Source organism: Bombus affinis, chromosome 4 (assembly GCF_024516045.1).
Source record: "Bombus affinis isolate iyBomAffi1 chromosome 4, iyBomAffi1.2, whole genome shotgun sequence".
Taxonomy (NCBI): domain Eukaryota; kingdom Metazoa; phylum Arthropoda; class Insecta; order Hymenoptera; family Apidae; genus Bombus; species Bombus affinis.
The window spans coordinates 587755-609687 of NC_066347.1; the positions used below are offsets into that span (position 1 = coordinate 587755).

At 34.5% G+C, this 21933-nt stretch overlaps 1 protein-coding gene across 1 annotated transcript in view; it reads right to left on the minus strand.

Moving 5' to 3' along the window:
• Positions 1–21933, minus strand: part of LOC126915447 (fibrillin-2-like) — a 208107-nt gene that overhangs the window by 22288 nt on the left and 163886 nt on the right. Inside the window, exons 16-20 of the mRNA XM_050720125.1 lie at positions 14669–14808; positions 12060–12162; positions 10793–10818; positions 7011–7085; positions 6133–6319 (exon numbers count right to left, since the gene is read on the minus strand). Coding sequence (XP_050576082.1) covers positions 6133–6319; positions 7011–7085; positions 10793–10818; positions 12060–12162; positions 14669–14808 — 531 coding nt within the window. The remainder of the gene's footprint in view (positions 1–6132; positions 6320–7010; positions 7086–10792; positions 10819–12059; positions 12163–14668; positions 14809–21933) is intronic.

The following is a 21933-nucleotide window of genomic DNA, read 5'->3' on the forward strand; positions in this document are numbered from 1 at the left end:
GTACTAACCGATAAAATTGGTAACGTTTAAGCCACTTGATTTCATACATCTCTATTCCCTTTCGATAATAAAATGGAATGGAATTTTTAGTTATAACGATAATCATCAAATTTACCCATCCTCAGGCACATATTATATATAATATATTCTGACAAAGTAAATACAGTCTTAAATAACCCTCGAGCATAAAATGAGAAATCGCAACACCGAAGCTATTTATTCTTCATTTCTGGCTATTCTCTTCCAATTCAACTAAGATGGTATTTCCTAATTACCTACTATAGTATAATATAATAGATGTACTCAACAATACATGCTCTTTAAATAATTTTGAAGGACAAAAAAAAAAAAGAACAACAAAAATCTAAGAACCGTTTAAGCTACTTAAGTTCATGTTTCATTATTCTTTGCCACTTTCTTCAAATGATACATTTATTATTTTTATTTACAATCGTTACTCACTTTTATATTAATACAATATAATATAATACAAAGTAATACAATATATATATATGTTATAACAGTAAAAGTTATATGTATATATTAAATAACAAAACATAAAAGAGAAACAACAAACACAAAACAACAGAAAAATACAAGAAGTATAAAAGTACGAAATCGCAATACAAAAGCCATTTAACTTTTACTCTAGCTATTCTCTTCTACTTCACCTAAAACGGTATCTGCTAATTATCTAACAAACCCATTGAGAACCTCATATCAAGCATCTGAAACGACACGAACTACCCCATATCCCTTCAAACGAAGAATCCGCTAAACGCTTGCTGCTAATTCGTCAACCATGAAACTACACGATCCGATTTCGCTTCGTATTTGCTCGCCCGTGGGCTACTTGCGATGTGTCGTGTTTCCGCTAGCAATTTCGGCGAAACCTCCGCGGGACCAATTTAACACCGCCCCGTGTGCCCGAGTGCGCTCGTTAATTCGTAATTACCGTACGAATTACAGTCACTTGGGACGCCATCGCGACGCCAGACGGAAGCTGCGAAGCGAGGGCAGACAAGAGGGTGAGATAAGAGATAGGTAACGTCGATTTTCGCGGCCATGCCTTTTTATCGAAATTTAATCTGTATACCGCGATGGGAACGACACCAGGTCGATCGCGTCTGATTGTATATTCATATAGGGTTGGGTGAAAAACACGCCTTCGGGGGCAGCGGTAACGAGAAACGCGACGTAATCTGTCGCTTCGAGGCGAAGTCGACGCGACCACGTCGCGATGTGCCGTGAAAAATTATGGGAGCCGCGGTATTCGGTTGACGTGACTGAAAAATCTCGAGTATATCAAGGGGGACTTTATTTATTTTTAATAACGCTTGCATACGTTTCTTCGAATTTTGAGTGAAATTTTACGACGGAACGTTGTAATCGTTAGAGTTACTATTATTTCTTTTTTTAATCAATTAATTATAGTCGCATCAAGTACGGTAATTGGTGATTGAATGATTTAGTTGGAAGTATACGCATGCCGTGTTGGATTTGTAATTGTTTGGGAAAGATTGATTTGTTTGAAATATTTTAGCAATTTTAATGTTTAATTAATATTCTTTAAGAAAGTATAGGGTAGTGTGGTGGTTGAATTTTTAAATAAATTCCAAGATCCAATTTCAATACCCAAAATTCCAAAAGTCGCATCACCCAGAGCTCGGTTCTTCTTACGTAGGTTCTTCACTCTTAGAGAATCTTTGTTTCTTGATCGAGGATCGTGGAACGTGCGAATCGGCGAAAAATCAGCGTTGAAAGGGGTGGCAAAGCGGAAATGGGGCCACGAAAGTGGCCACGATACGCGCGAAACCATCGGCGCGGACTCGCGCGTATCGTAGCAGCCAAGTGCAGTCAGCGAACCACTCGATGCACAATGGTTTCGCACTCTTTCATTTCGCAGCCGACTACCCATGTCTTTGTATATATACATATATACGTATACATGCGAGTGTTGTTCAACGTTTTCCGTCAGATTTTCGCGTCGAAAAATAGAATGTTAAGGGTGGGGTAAAGGGGTAGATCGTTCACGGAAAGCACTCCGTTTCTATTGCCAAATAGACATCGTTGCGATGCATTTTTTTCCTGTTGCCTCTGAAGAAACACAAACGTTCTCTTGTACTTTTACGCCGAGAGTTAAGATCATTTGCATGGATGTTCGTGATGCCAATGTGGATTTTAGGTATGATAATAAACGAGGAACAGAGTTTTGAATAGTTCCAAATGCTTTAACGTTAGAACTACTGACGATTAAAGTTTAAGGTACCAAGAAAATCAAAGTGAAAGGCAAGTTAGTCCCATAAACGTTCAGACAATAACAAAATTTTACTTGTGTAACTTGTGAAACGTTATTTCTTGTAATCTTTTCATCATGGAAGAGTAAAAGACATTTGATTACTTTTGAGGAAACACATTTTCCATTTATTTAAAATGTTCATGAGTGGAAGATTAAAAAATACTTGTTGCAAAATTACAAAGTTCTGGCTTGTCTATAAAAAGCGTATTCATCATATCAGATACTATAAAAATATTACAATATTAATACTAATCAATCAAACTATTATTTACAGTATCATTTCAACATCAATCATATATTTTTTAATAGATAAATTGTCATAAAATATCTATTAAATGTTTCTTTCAATACAACAAACGAAATCCATTAAAATTAAACCTCTCATTATTTACCTTTGGAAACGATTGTTCAGAGCAAGGTAAGAAAAATTATGAAAACAAGTCGAAAACACAGGCTAAAAAGAAGAAAGAGATCGCTTTAGCTAGAACAGAGAAATCTCGCGAGGGAGAATTATTTTTTAATTCCGCCTGAGAGTATCGTGATACTAAATAAAAGAACAGCTTGTCTGCGGCCGAGCGGGAAACATTTTCCCGGAAATTGTGCCGTAAGTAAAAATCAAGACCATGAAATAACGCAGCGATAAGTCAAAGTAATCTGGAAATGGAAATCGGTCGTAAATCAATTTTTACTGAAACAGTTCCACGTTCTTGTGAATCATACAGATTCGTACTCTTATTTCACCTAAATATTGTAAAATTATTTTGCTGAGCTGAGAAATACATTATACAATAATTAAATATGTATGTAATAATATATATAATACTCCAACATTTTTAGTTAATTTTTCATTTCACCGATCGATGTAAAAGCTTCTTTATTTATCGACACGGCTTTAATTTTATTCTGCATTTTATAGCTACGGAATTCGATTGAATTAAGACTTTAAATTACAATTAAGTATACTCCTTTAATTACTACAGACTTGAACAAATAAAATAATCAAAGCAACTAAAAGTAGATAAAACAAGTAAACAAAAGCATTCTAATAAATAAGACATACATATCCATGAACAGATAAAGAATGCTTCAAAAATATCTACGAAAAATAATTCCAGGAAGCTGAGAAAGAAATATCGCGACATGGAATACACGAGAAAGCGAGGGAATCGATAGAAACAGGGGAAACACTTGCCGGAGATGGATGATTTTTCGAAGATCGTGGATCGAAAGGAAGTCCCAAGAGCCCCCTGCAACTATCTGCATTTTCAGCCTCGAACTGGGCTAAGATGGTGGGGTGAGTGGAAGAAGTGGAATGAGAGAAAGGTCGAAGCTGGACAGAACCGATGATTCTCTGAAAATTCTTTAAAAACAGAGGAAAGTAATTTCTTCTCAAGTTGCTTTAATCTCAACGAAATCAGAACTGGAATTGTATTAAATGCAGTGATAATGAAGGAAGAGGGAAAGGAGAAAGGCAAGAAAAGAAGGAAGAACTGATATCATTCATCGTAGGATGCGAAATATTTGAACTGAAAAAATGTCGAAATTGTTGGCGCATCGAATCCTCGTGATACAGTGAGAGATACTGGATTTAAAATTCTAATGAGACTATTACTTTGTGTCCTGTATTGCCCTGGGAACATGTTTTCAACTAAAAAAGGGTTATATCGTTGTGTCTGTATAAGTACTGTGTGAAAGCTTGTTTTATATTCAGATACATTTTTATGAACGTTTAGTTTTTATAACGATACCATGAGCGAATTCTGATGGTAGCGACAAGTCGATATAACAAAAGTTTGTGGAATCATAGGAGAAGAGGTAATTATTTAACGAAAAGTTAAAAAGTAAGAGATTATTCGTTGAATTAAACCATCCAACTGTCTCGAATTTTATGCTAAAACTTTCATGGAAACGTTAAATATATTTTTGTTTGTTGAAACCAGAATAAAATAAAAATTCGAAGATCAGACTAGGATAGATGTTATAAACGTAGAAGCTTGGAATTTTTGAAATAATTATGAGAAGATCAAATGTGACAAATAAGACTTAAACATAGTATGTATATACATATTATAAATATAATATTATTTATGTTGCTCAAATCCATATCATACTTTTACATAATATAATACGTTCCAAATTATATTCCTTTATTTTAATTCTAACCGATTTGCATATCACCTAATAAGTTTTTGAATTTTCTAATTCGAACGTTGTTAAAATAAATTGTCGTTTCAATAAAATTTATCATTTCAAATTTGATTTGACATTTGTTTTTTGCTTTTATTATTTATAGTATTATTTATTATTTGGAAACTCTTTATTATTTATATGTTTTATTATTTTGTTATTAATCTCTGATAAAGTTGATCTCTGTGCAATATCATTTTCTGAACATTTATTTTAACATCTTAGCTTGTGTTTCTTTTCGGTAGATGTAAAAAACGTGACATTTTTCCTACGTAAACTACAATTGGTCTCATAGGACCAGTTAGTAGCAGTTACCACTTTGTTGTGTACAAGTCGCAAATGATACTAATTTTTCCACGATCGTGCATAGGACGACCGCAAATGGGGTCGTTACGTCCCCTACTTTGTTTCAGCCAGCGCATTGAAATATTTCTGCGACAACAGTTAGAAAAAGTCCCTGTAAAAGTTAATTCCCGTTTTTTCCTCGTGGACTAAATCTCGTAAAAAATGCAATCAAAAAAAATGTTTAAATCAGTCGATCGAGTGGATTTTTTGGCATTTTCCCAGTGGAGCATGACATTTGTGAGAAAACATTACACACATCCATCCATTTAACTGGATGCAATGGATTAGTTCGTTTTCCGCGAATATTCGTACGTGGAATGAAGTTAATGTTTGCAATACAGTTTCAACAGAATTCTCTGGAACTTGAATAAAATGGAAATTCTGACCGCGATTACGAAGATTGTTCGCAGGTATTATAAATACCGTTCTATTTCAAATTTATGAACGAGTCGATGAATAGGTATAAAAGGTAGAATGATAGAATCAAGTATTACATCGTGTTGGAATTTTGTGTGACTTCGTACACTTGTAAGTTAATTATTCTTGCCCGGCATGTTGATAAAGCCACTCTGCAGATAGCTTCATTACATAGCATTAAGTTGTCTAAAGTAATAAAAGGAAGTTTTAATGTAGGTGTGTATTTAACTTAATATCTTCTAGAAATAGAACAAGGTGTATAGGCTTTAATCATTTTCTTGAGAATTAAATCACGATATTGCTTTATATATTACAGTAAATTCATGTAACATTCTTACGATTTCTATTTAAGACAATGAAACATATCAAGAGCATTTGTGTATAAAAATATGCAATATTTATTTTATAAAACGATGGTACAATGATCAATTATATAATTAGGCCTTATAATCACGCTCGACTCCATTGGAAAAGTCTGAGATGAAATAGGTGGAAAACTCCGAGAAGTCTGTACGAAATCTGAATCTGTATTTCGGTAATTATCAAAATCATGTAAAATCAACGTACTCAATGCGGCTTCGATACATCTATCGAGGAAGAGCAAGCTCGATGTCGATGATGTCATACATTTTTTAAAAATATTTTTCAACAGTTTAATGCATATTCTAGACATTTTTTTTAAGTAAATGCAAGAAAAAATCTTTTTTTTCAATATTCTTCGAGAAAGAAAAAAATTGTAAAGATTATCCCCCATTGAACGTAATTAATATGAACTTTAATATTGTCAACTTAGAAATCGCATGAAACCGTGTGCAATCGGAACCCAAATAATACTAGAAAGGACAGAAGCGTGTAGAAACGTGCAGCAACATGCAGAAACTTACAGTCTCCGAGGGGATACGAGGCAGGTAGTTGGGCTTGACCTTGGTTCTCGTGAATGGGATGAACTTCGTGATAAGCCGCCCTCGCTTTCTGATAAGCGTCCTGTCTCTGTCCTCGATAGTTCTGAACAGCGTACGCCCCGGAGAAGATTCTTGTATACCTCAGATAGCATCCGCTCGGTATCTGCCACTGAAAATGCGGCTCGTGATTTTCTTCTCCCTCTATTTTCTCCTTTGAGACTCGTTCAGACATGGCCAGTAACTTAGTCAAGCGAGACAAGTGAGTAACTCGCTACTAACGGTTTAGAATTTAGGGCCTTTAAACATCGTTCACATTAGACAACTTTTGATTGAACGATCGACTTTAAGTTGTTCAAATTCACTCGTGTAAACACAGTGTCAACCAAATTGAAACGACTTTTACTCTAGGGAGATGAGATGTTGGCATACTACCTGCAAGCTAAAACGACACTGGGGAAAGAGGAATCATTCGCTCGTACTAACCGACGGATAAAACAGTGACGCCCCTATTCAGACACATTGTTATTATTGGCTGAGTCGAGCGATTTCCCTTTCCCCTGTGTCATTTCAGCTTGTGGATAGTGTGCCAACATCTCATATCTTCATCGTAGTCGTCCAATCAGAAATAATTCATTCTTCTGGTTTTGATCGAGCGACCTGACCATCTCAGCTATGGATGCCTAAAAACCATTTAGATATATCCAGCAATTTATTTTTACCGATTTATCGAACGTATCTGACCGCTGTCTTAAAATTTTAGTACCGAGTTTCTTACTTGTCATTTGACTAAACTGCTGGCCATGTCTGAACGGGTCTTTAGGACGAAAATTATTCTAGAAGAAGAAATCGCGTATACTCACCCCATAAGCGGTGGATGGTATCGGCTGGGGTGGTCTTCCGGGACACATCAGCATCCTTCTTCTGTAGTACCGTGGCTAAATAGCAAAACAAGTGTAAGCACCGGTTTCAGATTGGATTCTGCTGGTTGCACGGCGTTCAACCGCTGCTTTGATTTAAACGCCCGCTATCTTAACACTCGGAACTGGGCATCACTTTGATTTAGATCGAGAGCATCAGATAAGAGCACGCGAGAACAAATTGTCGACGTTTAATGATGATGATGATGATCGAGTTCGAGCTTGAATAACGATTTGCTGTGAATTATAGTTGCGATTGCTGTCAAAATTTGATGGCCAAGGTGTATACAAGTTGGACAAGTTATATTTCTTCCTTCGTTTAAGATAAAAGGTAATGTTGAAGGAAGAGGATGAATAACCGAGGCAGGACTACATTTCCACGACCATACTTGTTTTATAAGTGCAATGATGCATATGCATTTTGCAGTTGCATTATTTTTTAAAATGGAAACTCACGTTTCTTTTTGCATAGATCGAATTATCTTCTCAGCCTACGCAAATGTTATCAAAGTGAAATAATTGAATACTGATTAGTTTAAAAGATATTTTAATTTCGATTTTGTAGAACTCGTATAATTTATAAAATTATTAATCGGACTTGGTTTAAGATCTTTGAAGCAAGAGTGTTATTCTTGTGTACAAATTTAGTTGAAATAGAAGTTGCTTTAGTTAGAAGAATTTGATAGCTTTTATTATGATAGTAGATCATTGAATCACTTTTTGGATCAAAGATTAGAACTGGTTCTCTGAATACTCTAAAATATATTTACAAAATCTTGATAGAAATGAAAAATGTTTGATTATTAAATTTCATTAATTATTTATCGATATTGCACCATACATTTTCAACAATTATTGGAACATTAATCAAAGTCTACGACAATCAGCAACAATTATATAATTTAGACACGTTATTAAATTAACTACAAGTTATTTGTCCCAACTTGTACGTGGCATTCGATCTAAATCACGCGAATAATATCCAGTTGCGAGTGTTACTGAAACGTGATCTCAATAATCAAGTGATCATTAATATTGGTTTTAAGTGGTCGTGCAACAGTAATTATGTATGTATAATTAAATATGTAGTTTGAGGAGCAAGCACGTATTTAGAATTTAAGCATCATAATACGTTAATCGTATCTAAATTGGTTAAGCCAGCTAGTTTAAAGGAAGGGAAAAATGTGTAAACCTAAATAAGAAAAATAAGAAAACAAGAATTCAGTCAATGATCGATCTTAACATTAATTAACGCTATTCAGCATCGAACGTATTAATATGATTTACCAATTCGATGAGTGTCTAATTATGCCAATATCGGTACGGTTATTATGCATGCAGATGATCGAGAGTTTAATTAATAGGTATCCGAATAATCGACAGGTGAGTTAATTGATTTCTAATTAACGGGGATGCTGCTGCATTAATAAAACCATTTCACCGATGTCGAACCATTAAATCACAAATCAGTTATCTGCTTTCCCTTTTTATCACGGCACTATCAAATACTAGGTAGAAAATATTCAATTGTTTGTTGAATCTTAAAGACAAAACAAAGTAGAAAGTAGCAGAGGAATATGTACAAAGAATGAGCCACTTAAATATTTCAAGTTATCGTTTTGCAATAGACGAAATACATAGGAATTTGCATATACAAAGATTTAAAATAAAAACTTGAAGAAATTTGGGATAATACCAGAATATACAAGACCTTTATAATACCTTTATCAGATCGCGTAAGATGTATATTAATTAATAAACTACCAATTTTTGTAGAAATTAATATTTTTAGGAATATAATTAAAAAGCTAGAAACTCTGAGGAAAATCGTTTCATTTACCAAGAAAGCACTACGCTTAGGATGTTTTATACACTTTTGTATTGCGTGTATTTTGTGCAACGTTGCACTTTTAGATTTCCTATAAATTCATAAAAATCCACAATCCACTATTAATTAGTAATACGTTTTTTACAATGGACATAAATTGTACAAGATATTTTGTGCAAGTATACATGTTGCAAAGATCACAAAACCACGTAATCAATTATTCACAATATTAAATTACTATCCACTCGATACATATTTAGTGGACCATATTTAACACGTATTTTATGTTTATACATTATGTAAAAGATGATTATTCATAGTATGTACTAATTTTGACTAAATATGTATGTGTTTACAATGTGTAGCTTGTAACTTCCATATACATTTCCAAATTAGTTTCAAATTCTACCAATATTAATCACGATAGTGCTGTTTCATTATAATGTGAACGAAAATTTTAAACGTTTTACGTAACATACATAATGTTTTCTCATAATTTTATAACTTTTCTCTGATAAGTGTTCAAATACTTTCGTGAGTAACTCGATGTGAAAACGAAGACGACACGAAATTTGTCGGTTAGCGAATTTCCCTTACGTTTACAACCGCGTACAGCTATTTCCGTTATAAGAAGCTATCGCTTTCCTCGCATGAAAAACTCGTGGAACGACTATAAAGTTGTCTGTCAGCTCGGCCAGAAAATCCTCTCTCGTAAATCGCGTGATAAACTAAGTAAACGTAGGAAGCGTTTCGAAATTTTCTCGGGTAGAACACTTTCGAACATGCAACAGCATCCCGTGGCTTCTGGAATTTTTCTTCCACGAAAGAGAAAAGATAAGGGAGTGCACGAGATCACGCGATGGATACCGGATTTCCGGCGAGACTTGCCCGTATTCGTCACTGTCGAATTATGCAACGCTAACGAATTTATGTCTTCTCTCGCGAAGATTCGTGCATTCGTGCATTCACCTCGAGCATTTTTTTTTTACGAATACGTTTACGATTTTTCGGGAAAGTGGAACACGTAGTTACGTGCATTTTTTGGACATTTTAAATTCAAAGCAGAAATTTGTTTTTTTAGAGAGATAAAATTACCATGCAATGTTAATGTAGGTCAGAATTTGATTTATCTAGCGTTTGAAAGAATAAACAAACATTTTAGCTTAAAAATTAGAAAATTTCAGACAGCATTGCAAATTTACTAATTTTTCTAATGAAAGCGATTTCAAACTTGATTTTAACAAAGCTGAATAGTTTAATACTTGTATAAATAAACTAGAAAAATTCAAACAATATAGGTTTGTAAATTAATCCCGAAATAAATATAGACAATCCATTTTATTTGTTAGAGTTGTCAGTATGTAAGTTACAACATCCTATTCAACGTTGTTGGTCTGTAGTTTTTTATTACTTAAAATGAGATAAAACAAACACTTTTTTAGAATTATTTTTTTCGGGATTAATCTTCACTGAATTTGTTTATATTTGTATATATATATATACAACCTTTTCGGTATCAAACTTTCAATAAATACACGTTTGTAACTTTACACTTTTGACAATTGCTAAAGAACGAAAATAAACAAAATATTTTCAAAAAATAAATAATAAATAAAATTAAGCGGTTCTCTAAGTTATTCTTCATAACTGTCCATAAAGAAATTAAATAATTAAATTAAGGAATTATAATCGTAATGTTATCAAATAACGAGCGACAACATGCGGCAGTGAAACTTTCAAAGCACTAAAGCTAAAGAAAATGAGGATCGCTGAAAATGCTACGAAATGAAAAAAATAAAGTTATGTTTCTGATGAAAGAAGGGACTAGCCATTTCATCGTATCAGAAAACTATTCCGCTCGTACGAAACCTTGGCAAACGATCCCTTTTTAGCTCACCTCGGAATCTCGACGATGCTCGGATTCTGAAAATGTACGGGATACCAGATAAGTTCGATTAATTGTCTTCTATCGTGCGCAATCGATGTTATCGACGATGAAATTTCCCCGAGCCTCCGACGAAAGTATAATTCTTTTTCTTATCATGGCGATCCCTCGATTAGGCGATTGGTCTACACGGAAATTTTATGAGAATCGTCATCATTGAATCCATTAAACCGATGTAATTAGGTGAAGTCGATTAAGATAGATCTTATCTGATAAATTGCGTGGAAAGAGGACTTCGCCCGAGAAATGTATCATTTTTACAGGTATTTTTACGTTTCTAACAATTACTATTTCATGTCTGAAGTTACACCTTAGTGATTACTCTTACTGTTTCCACTAATTATTATTTTATTTCTAAAGTTACACTTTGGTACTTATGTTCTAACAGTCTTCATATTTTTTTTAAAGCCAATGGAAAGATTATTCTGATTAGTACTTGTTGTAATTATTATCTTAAAAGATGATACAAATTTATAATTCATGGGAAATAAGAATTTTAAATGTACTGTCTTTATCTTAAAAATGGTGTTCGAATCTATCTCAACTGAAATATTTTTTTTCCAGTTATTCACGTAAATTTCTCTGATAATTATTTTACGTTAAATTCTGTTAGCCTTGGAATAAGAAATTTCATTTTTCATAAAAGCTGTCAAAGGATTTATCAGATCTAAAGTTCTAGAATGATCAGTGCTTTAAAAAGATATAATTAGGTTGCGAATATTTGTACAAATTCATATTTAAAGAAATGGAACCTGAATAGAAATTTATCGCAGTCAATAAATGTGATAACAATATATATATAATTTATACAGATTATTTTTTATCTATTATTATCAAATATAATTATATATCACTTCGCATATATTTCCCATTTTATATATTTGCATGAACATTGTAAATATAAATTTAGAACATTTTTACGCTTTTAAAATTTCTTTAAATGCATGAATATCCTCATGTTATCTGCTAGTAGGAACAACTTCCCCTGCAAACGCGTATGCGAGCGAGTCTTCGTTCAGCCTCCTAACAAACCATAAACCAGGATCCTCCGCTCAGCGCAGTGATCGTATATAACAGGCAATCATCGCGTCCAGCTAACAGGACGTTCTCTGTCCACCCTCCAATTTACCAGGCGAAAATATTCGGCGGAGGTCGTCGTAGTTCGATATCATCGATTGCTCAACCGGGCGCGACGTTCTCTCACATTACATAAATTTACCTCGTACGTGTATCGAGAAATGGCATTCGGCTCGATTTCCGGCTGCATCGGAAGCGATGTAGCGCACGTTGTGAATGCCGGGGTACATCAGTTGTCCGGGTTCCTGCGTGGGAATATACGCGAGTTAACTTTCGATAGCAACCGCTCTCGCGCGTTGAAACTCGCCCCGCTTTGGGGATTGAAATACAGAACGGCCGCCGTGATACCGTGAGCACTTCGAATTATTATCTAAAGCAGCAGACGTGCGACGAGTTTCGTTTATCGTTCGATAACTCCGCATTCCCAGACACCACGGCCAATGTTCGATAGAATCCTCAATGAATTCTCAGACGATGCCCACCCCTTTCAACGATTGAATCGCGTTGCGTCGATTAATCCGTGCCCTCCACCCGGTTCTTCCATTCATTCGATCCCTTTCTTCTGTTCTTTTCTTTTCTCATGTTTGTTTTGACTGATATTTTTATTTATTATTTCCATTTCTTTACGTAGTGAATCGGTATTTTAGAAAATGGTAAAAATTATAATATTAAAAATTTGTTGGCAGCTGAATGGATTTTTAGAAAAGTTTAAGGATTTGGAAAATAAGAATTTCTTAACTATTTTTATATTTGACTTTGTAACCCTCTTGAACACGTAAAAATATTGCCAACGTTAATCAATTAACATGACAATTATATCAATATTATTTGTTTCTTTCCTATCGTTTCCTATCATCGTATGGATTTATCGTCTATTTTCGAAAGACTTGTGTCTTCAAATCTATCAAGTTGTTCCTGATAGGATTAAAAATTTCTTGTAGTCACCAAGTTACATGAAAGTTTGTGAATTAAAAATGGGTTTATTATGAATATTTTTCTCATGTTGTCTTCATATAATAATTAGTATATAACAAACCACATAAGGCGTAGTATTATATTCCAACTAATCCGACGACGAAACACTCACGTTTGCAAAGCAAAAGTCGAATTTCTCAAAAATACGTAAACATTTTCAGTCTAATATCAATAAAATTGACTAAAATTTAACACCTTAAAACCTCATAAGTATCTTCACTTGCCATTATTTTCTACCTTTTTGCGTCTTCCTTTGTCTTTGCGTCCTACCTTTTGTGTCTTCCTCGTTACTTTCGTTACACGCACTTTTCTCTCTTCGCCAGTATTTCCTTTTTTAATCCTTATCCTAGTACCCTCGCTTTTCACTCGAAGCCCACTTTAATCGACGCAACTTAGCAATTTGTCGGTGCACACCGGAACGTCGCGTCGCGTTTATTAGCCGCGTAGGAGGAAGCCCTCCAATTACGGCTGGGTCAATTATCGCCCGTCCAGCCAATTCGCGAACACGTTATCGCGTTATAACGCAACGGTCGCGATGTCGTTCGCCTGCTTGACGAGTGCTCGAAATCCAACCGTAGCTAATTATCATCGACCTCAAACTTTCTGTCCTAACTTTGCTATCCACTCCATTCGCCAAAATAAAGTGTACAACCCCCGCCAAAGTACAAGTTCAACAGAAAAATAGAAGAGACAAACAGATAGACAAACAGAAATTAAAAAAGAAGAGAAAGAGAAAGGAAAGAAGGGGGAGAAGAAGAAAAAGAAAAGGAAATAAGGAAAAGTTAAGCGCCTCGTTCGATCCTCGAAACTTTTATGTCTCAATCTGGCTTTTGCTTCTACCGAGAAAACATGTTTTATTGCGTCAAAAAAATCTTTCACATAAGGATGAAACAGAAAGTCACAAATATCATTAATAATTGTTTTTTATAGGTCATTCTATAAATAATGTCATCTCTTATTTTGCGCTTTAAATTTTTGTAATAAAATTAAATGGTAATTATCGAAGCTTATAACTTGCCATAAGAAAAGTGATAAAATAGCGCTGGCATTAATTTCTGTTTTACCGTACCAGTGCGTGGTTACGTGTAACGAAAATAGTAGATTATTACGCTATCCTTCGTGCCTAGATTCGACAAGAACTAAAAATTAAAATTTTATAAAGAACCAAGAATTTTATCTGACGAACGATTTCGAATGATAAGCTAAATAATAAAGAATGGAACACTTTATGATGGAATAAAGAAGAAGAATTAGATAAACGAGTAAACAAATGAAGAAAAAAGATGGATAAAAGGAAAAGGACGAAAAGGAGAGTAGGAAAAAGTTGATCACCCAAGAATTCCCACTGTTCTTCCTCTTTTTACCTAGTCCGCGTCTTCGAGACACAGCGAGGTAATTAATGACGAGACCGCAGATAACCGCGAGATTGGTAAGTTTGATCGTTAAGGGAAGAAGTTTTAATAAACTGTTCGCGGGAGAAGAAGTGTCTGGTAGAAAGAAAAGGAACGAAGAAGAAGAGAGAAAGAAGGAGGAAGAAGGATGAGAATCTTATCCCCTCGCGGCGAAGAATGCGAAAAGGGGGTAAAAAGGGGCGTTTTCCACGCGGAAATAAAGGAAGAAATAAAGTCGGATATAAAGGAAGGGGTCGTCGCGAGGCGTCATCTTCTCAAGATCAAACGCGAGCAGAAATTTCCGACTGTCCAGAGGGGGCTGGTGGAGCGGTCGGAAACGGAGACAGCGGGGATTACCCGGCCGAATTCGATGTCGTTTGCTCACCCTCGTTTTGTAGACCCGCTCGACAGCGACGTTGTCGGTGAACGTTGGCTCCTGCCAGAATATTAAGCGATTTCGCTCGCTGGGGCTTAGCCGCACTTCAAAGGACGTCGGGCACGTCGAAACTTTCGGATTCTCCGTGTCTGTAAATGGTAATATAATCAGTCGTCAGTATGGTAAACAAATTGAGCCGTTTTAGGAGTTCCAAATGCACGGCGAATGTCAATTCCAACATCAGAAATTTATCTCGATTATTATCTCGATTATTATGTTTCACTATTATCTTTATTATAGAATCAGCAATCTAAAGTTATACATTTTTCATAAAGCATTTACAATAATAAAGTATTTATAAGTTTACGTTTTTATTTTTTTTTTTTCTTGCGGAAAATATCTGGGACACTCTGTATAAATAGTTTGTATTATCGTAGCATAAATGTATACATATGTATACGAAATTCTACGAGAAATATCTACTATATTTCTATCTACTTTAATACATTATGAAACTTTACACAGTATCTTCTTATAGATATCGTTAAAAATATTTGATGTCATTCTATGTAGGTGCTTGATTCATGATACTACACTAATGAAATTGGCGCTTTAAAGTACACAGCGAAACTTTCAAGATACAAAAGTTTAAATTTTGGAAAGAAAGATTTTCAAGACTCTGGGGTCATATCTTTGCAATTTAGAATGTTTCGTATAAGTTGCGTAAAATTGTCCGTTCTATTTTACTTTTTTGTTTAATCAGATTAGCTTTTGGAAGCGTTGGGGTAATTAGTAAGTACGTGGGAAAATTTGGGATAAGTTTGTATGTAGGTTAATGTAAGCGTTTTTCTCGGTTTAGAGTTCTAATTCTTTTTACTTTAGAGGTTTTTCTGTTGCAATTATATTTCGGAATGAAATTGTATCATCGTCGAAATTGTAGTAATTAATTTCAAGAACATTTGCAGTTGAATGCCTTTGATGTAATAAATACATTTGAATTTAGAAAAATTTGAGAATGTATAATGTTTAGTTTACACGAGATTGCACGATTTACAAAATTGTGCTTTGTGTGTTATTCGGTAAATTTCCTCCAAGACTTTTATTCTAAAAATGACGATTTCGAGAAAAATTGTATTTTGTGAATGAAGTACACATACAATTTATTCGCTAGCTTATATAACTTATTTAAAAATAAAATAAAAAAAATAATCATTAGCAGTTCATTAAACATAATCACTTATTTAAGCTATCCTTTCATTATCTCGTAATTTAGCGAAATAGCTAATTATATATGAATAGCTCCATTACTTAATCATGTTCTCTTTCACTGATTTCAATACTACTTTACTCAATACAAAATATTTTTATTCAAGAAATTAAGTATTTAAGTAAATCAAGAATTTAAGCAATTAAGTATTGTATTTTTTGTTTTATATTAGTTTATTGAATTATGCACGAATATAATAATAGAAATCACCTTATGAAACGAAAGAAACTTTTCGGACAACCTAATATATATATATATATAGTTCTATATACTTCTACTGTATTTATGTATCTACTATGTATACATGTTACGCAATACTATTCCGTGGTCATTATCACTTATATTGTGCCTTGGAAAAATTATTATCCAGAGCAATGTTTGAAAAGTGATTCGAAGCCAGACATTACAACAATATTTACAGTCCACTTTAAATTTCGCAAAATTCTCTTTAGTTCTTTTGATCGTTATCACTAAACTCGCCGATATTTCGTGTATACCTATTTCTACCGTGTCCGATCAAAATGATCGGTGATTAGAAAAGCAATAGTTTTTATGATTTAACTTAGATAATGGTCAATTTATAACTGAATGTATGTAGAATGATGAATTTTCAGAAAATTTCGTCCAAATTTACTTTTGTTTAACTTCAACTATAGACTTAAATACAATTACACCTTTATTTATATAGAGATATAGCTTATTTATCTTCGCTGCACTTTTTACAAATTATCTTATTATCAAATGTACATTTGCCGCATACATATTTCCCGCATCTTGAACAGGTTTTCATAGTTTTGTAACCTTTACAATATTTTACTTGACCAGTTTTTGTGGTAATGAATCTGAGCTTGTTGATAGTTTTATTGCATGGTTTTTTCCCCGCGATTTTTTATACATCGGTAATGCGTGTACCAGGTTTATAACAATTTTGTGAATTCTCTATAAGTCAGTCTCATACTGTAGATACCATTGCAAATTTATTGGTTCCTAAATATTGGCTTCTTTCGCTCTTCTTATCAAATCGTATAATCCTCATAATTTCAGCAAAGTCACTCCTGCCATTGTTTTTGAAAAAAATGAAGGTCCCCAAATTTTATTCCGAAAATATGAGACATCTAAATTCTTTGCCTGATATGCACCGCGGGCATGTAGCAGAGCAATAAATGCATTTAGTTTTGTTGTATCTAGCTCCCACTTAGTCCCCAATACTCTAAATGCTTCTTCTTCCGTACATTTTATTATATTCCTTATACGATGATCAATGATAAGATAAAATGCCGTCTTTACTTGTGCTTCCATTATATGCCATTTAGCATATCCCAAAAATATTATGTCCTGATGTCCTGCCAGGTTTGGCACTTGCATCTATTTCTCTCCAAACTGTCCCATCTAGTCCAGTTTTGATACGTTGGTACTCTACATCAATCTCACTCTCTGCTGTCAACGATAATTTCTTTCCTTTTTGCCCTGGACGTGAACGCTTATTTATAATATTCAACTCTGATTCGGTTGTAAATAGCTTTTCATATGTTTTCATGCTGTTTTCTGTTGCTGTAGTTTCTTGTTCATCGCACATTCAACAGTCTTCTTCTATGTCCGTTATTCTTCTTAATAATGCATTTTTTGGAAAGTCTTGACATTTCTAAGATAAATATTTATCACAGAATAATACCATGTACGGAATAGAAAATTATTGTCAAATTATATATGCTTTACTTTTTCTTTTATAACAACTTTACACAAAACGCTCTGAGATGCTTTCTGCCTGAGTTTTAGAAATAACAAGTTTAGATGTCGACTGATTGATTAACAAACTGAGATGTATTCTGGTCGAAAGGACGATAGCAAGTAAGAATATGGTCTGTGACGGCGATATTTATACGAAAATATTTATGGGCGCTGGTCGTTCTCCATCAACGGTTGCTCGAGGGTGGATTTGACCGTAGAACATGGGAAAGACCCGTGTTTTATCGGAATGAGCAATAACCCCAAGAAACTTCTCGACTTTTAAAATGTTTGTAACAATTTACTAGGGTTTATAACAAGATTATGGGCGTAACAGTTGTTATTATTTGCTATTATTGATCTTGTTTGTAATCTGACCTAGAGATAGTCTTTTCTTTGTATTGATTGCATTTATTTTAAAAGTAAATGAAATATTTTATCGACCGGTCAAATTAACCGGCCGCGGTAGGTAGGACAGAATACAATTTCTTCTTAGAAAAGAAAAAAGCAAGTCAGAAATAAATACCGAAAAATATTATATTATAATTATTAAAAATATAACAATTGTATGCATGTTTTATGAAAAGTCATAAATAACGTTTAAATATGGTTAAATTTGCGTAGAAATTTGAAAACGGTCAATTTGATCAGCAGTGGTAGGTTTAGTATTGAACTGAAGTGCAAGTACAACAAGTATACGTTATATGCCTTCCTCGTGGGATTTTCTAAACTACAACAGATACGTGGTGTCTTATGCTCAAACTTAGCTAATAATAAAATATCTCGGTAAAGTTCACTGTGCATTCGGTACTAAGACATGTTTTCTCTTACGTCAAGAGAGAAATCGATATTTCTTTCCTACTATATTCCTTATTTATACGATGAAAGAAGACTGTTTTTAGCTTGTTTGTCTTATTATTTGAGATATTGCGATATTCCTTCCTTCTGAGTTAATAACGTTAAAAATTACATAAAAGATACAGAAGTGATGTACAACTCAGCTAAACGTAATACAAAATCACATTATGTTTTAAATCTGCAGTATTTATCTATATCATATTTTTATGTGACACGTACATTTTTAGACTGGTTTGAAATTTTAAGTAGATACATATGTAATGGTGTAATATTTTGAAAACTCAAGAATCGATTTTCTAAGTCTTCTTCCGTATCTCCTCAAAACTCTTCGCTTCTGATTTCTCTTCTCTTTCTCCTTCTAGCTTTTAACTTGCTTTCCTTCTTCTTTGTTCAATCTTCGCTTCTTGAAATCCTGTTTTATTCTCTATCCCAAGACCCCGTCCTTTTCTATTTATATTGTTCGACCGACTCCCAGTAAACACAGGGAAAATCAAACCATCAGTTGATGTTCTAAATTCTATAGAATTTACACATATATTCATAAAAAAATTCATGAAGATGTTTGTATACCGTGTTCGAATATTCTCGATTTTTATAATAAATATGAGACTATAATAAATATAAGACTGATAAATATAACTTTACGAATTATTGTATATGAGGCTGTAACGAAACTATTTTCTCATTTTTCATTATAAGACTCACTGATGCTTAAGCTCCAGCCATCGATCCGAAGAAAAATGTACGTATAAATGTAACTAATTGCAAGCGTGAGCTACCCACGTTCTTTCTCACGGCACTCATAGTAAATCATCCTCATTGGAGGGCTCGATCGATTTGACTGCAATTACCAATCGGTTGCTTCTCCATGTCAATAGATTATCCAGCTTATCATTTTATGACCTTTAATTAAACCAGAAACAAGATCTGACGAGCAGCAGCGACGAATCGTGTTAGGAGACACTTTGCTAAGACGGTCTGACACAATTTAAAGTTTCACAGATCCGATTTAATAGTTCGACAAGATCCTTGATGCCCTCGATCTCAACGGTAACTCAGACGAGGACATTTATCGCGATAAATGCATCGGAACAGTTCTTTGATCACGGTTTTGTTTTCGATTAAAAGTTTCACACTTGACTAATTTGAAATTTCCTGTTTGAACTCCTGTCTAAGTTCTAAGGAAAGAATTTTAACCGCTTCAATCCCTCTATCTTACAGTGTACTTAATATAATTTGGTGTTTTATTACTATTTTACAAAGTGGTGAATGAGGTAAAACTTACCGTGCCAGTCTGTTAAGTTGGGAGTTCGGTTAAGAACAGTTTAAATATTTGAATATTGTTTCATACAGAGCTTAATTAATCCTTTGATTGAGTTTCAAGTGGAATTATAATTAACTTTCATTGAGTAAACATAAAGTCATTGTATCGTCTCTTACCAAAACTTAATAAGTTATCTTTGCGTTATTCAAATACGTAGTATATTTATGTACTATAGAAACATTATTAAACTCTATTCTGAATATAAAAACTAATATACATCGGTAGATGCGATATATAGATCGAAAAGAATAATTTCTGTGACACTTGTTCCGTATCGCAACCCAGTCATTACACAGTCGCCCATTTCTTCATCCGCAACAACCTTTCGAGAATAACCGTTTCTAATTTTCTAAAGATGCCATATACCTTTTTCCAGTTTAATTTCTCCGTCCACGCTTTCCTTAGCAAATTCACTCGTACCAGCAATAATCCCCAAGGAGCCGTTACTGCCGTGTTAAAAATTAGTCTGTATTGCCAATGATTCCATCTGCTTGCCATAAGGTTTAGTGTTTTTCTTATTTCTACTATACGTCGAGTCTCTTATTTCTACTATATTATTTGATTTTATTAATGATAATAATTGAACGTTGGGACACGCGGAATGTCGGTATGGAGCGTACCCTCGAGTGACCTTCAGTTTGGGGCGATCAATTCTCATTTTCTACTTACTTTTCCAACCAATTAGGAGCGATGATCGTTGCTATTACTTCTTCACCGAAGATTGTAATTTACGAATTGACGTTTGTCCCATGTTTTAGGCACACCCATCTCAAGTTTTCATCCTTTCTACATGCATCGTCTATACTTCACTTGTTCTCAGCTCTCCGCATAAGATACACAGAAAAACGACACCGTTCCGCTTACACTTGACATTCATCCGCACATTCAGTCTTCGAAGGTGTTCTTTATGAAATATATAGTTATATTTAAACTGTAAAACCCTGTGTTAAATTGTATTAAAATTTCCCTATCATCGTAATCGAAGTAGGGAATCGACTGGTTCGTGATGTCGATATTAATCGAGACGAGAATTTACGACTCTCGTTGACGAGTCACATCGCAGACGCGTCTTCCCGAGAACACAGTCGAATAACACCCATCACTTTTCTATTTCATAAAATTCTCCACAATGAAAGAACATTTCTCTGACCTTCATCTCCAAGGCCATAAGTGCATCACCCTCGTCATTTACACGTTCAGTTAAAATTTCTAAAGCTCTTGTGTTATTATGCAATACATTGATATTAATAAACACTACTCTACAAGATTCATCAATGAACAAAAATAGTTTTCATTACATCTTATAACTCCTTTTACGATATTTCATACAAAATTGTCCATCATCGAAAGATAGTTCTCTGACATTTCTTCCCAAGGCCAACGATACATCGGCGCGCTTTTACCATTTCCATGTCCATCGGCCAGAAAAAGTTAGCGCTTTTTAAATCGTCCATTAATTAATCCAGCGGGAGATTTCACGGTATAATGAAATCGTAGGTCGAGCAATTAAGAATCACCGTGCCGGATTCGCTCGCACTACTGGATCAACAGCAGTTCTGTTTCACGTAATTGCATATCGAGTCAGAATCCATCTGACCGTGTCAGCCAGCTCTCTCTCTCTCTCTTTTTCTCTCTCTCTTTTTCTCTCCTGTTTGTCCAGCACCGACGTCCATCGGAAGGAACTCGCTTAAAGAGAGTTTCGCGAACTTCAGGAATGAGTAATTAAGCGAGACTGGACTAAGTGCACTCGCTACCAACGAAACTAAACTTCTACCAGTCTCGGAGCTCCGATTCGAAACCGGGACCGAGGCCGATTTCGTTCGATGTCCCCAAGCTTTTGAAAAAGTTTCCTTTTATTAGAGAATCGAGCTAGTCTATTCGTCCACATCCTGCGTTCCCTTCGCTTTTTCTTCCTCTTTGGTTTCTCCGATTCCGCCAACCTTTACCTAGTCGTCCAGCGTCGAGTTCGCTGGTTTTCTCGTTCTTGCTGTTTTTCTTCTAACTCTAGATTGAACCGCGGCTTTGTAACCCGTCCGGTTTGTTCGTTAATGCCCTTCGATCGTTGGTCTATCCGGTGAATTGGCGTACGTTTTTTGTTTG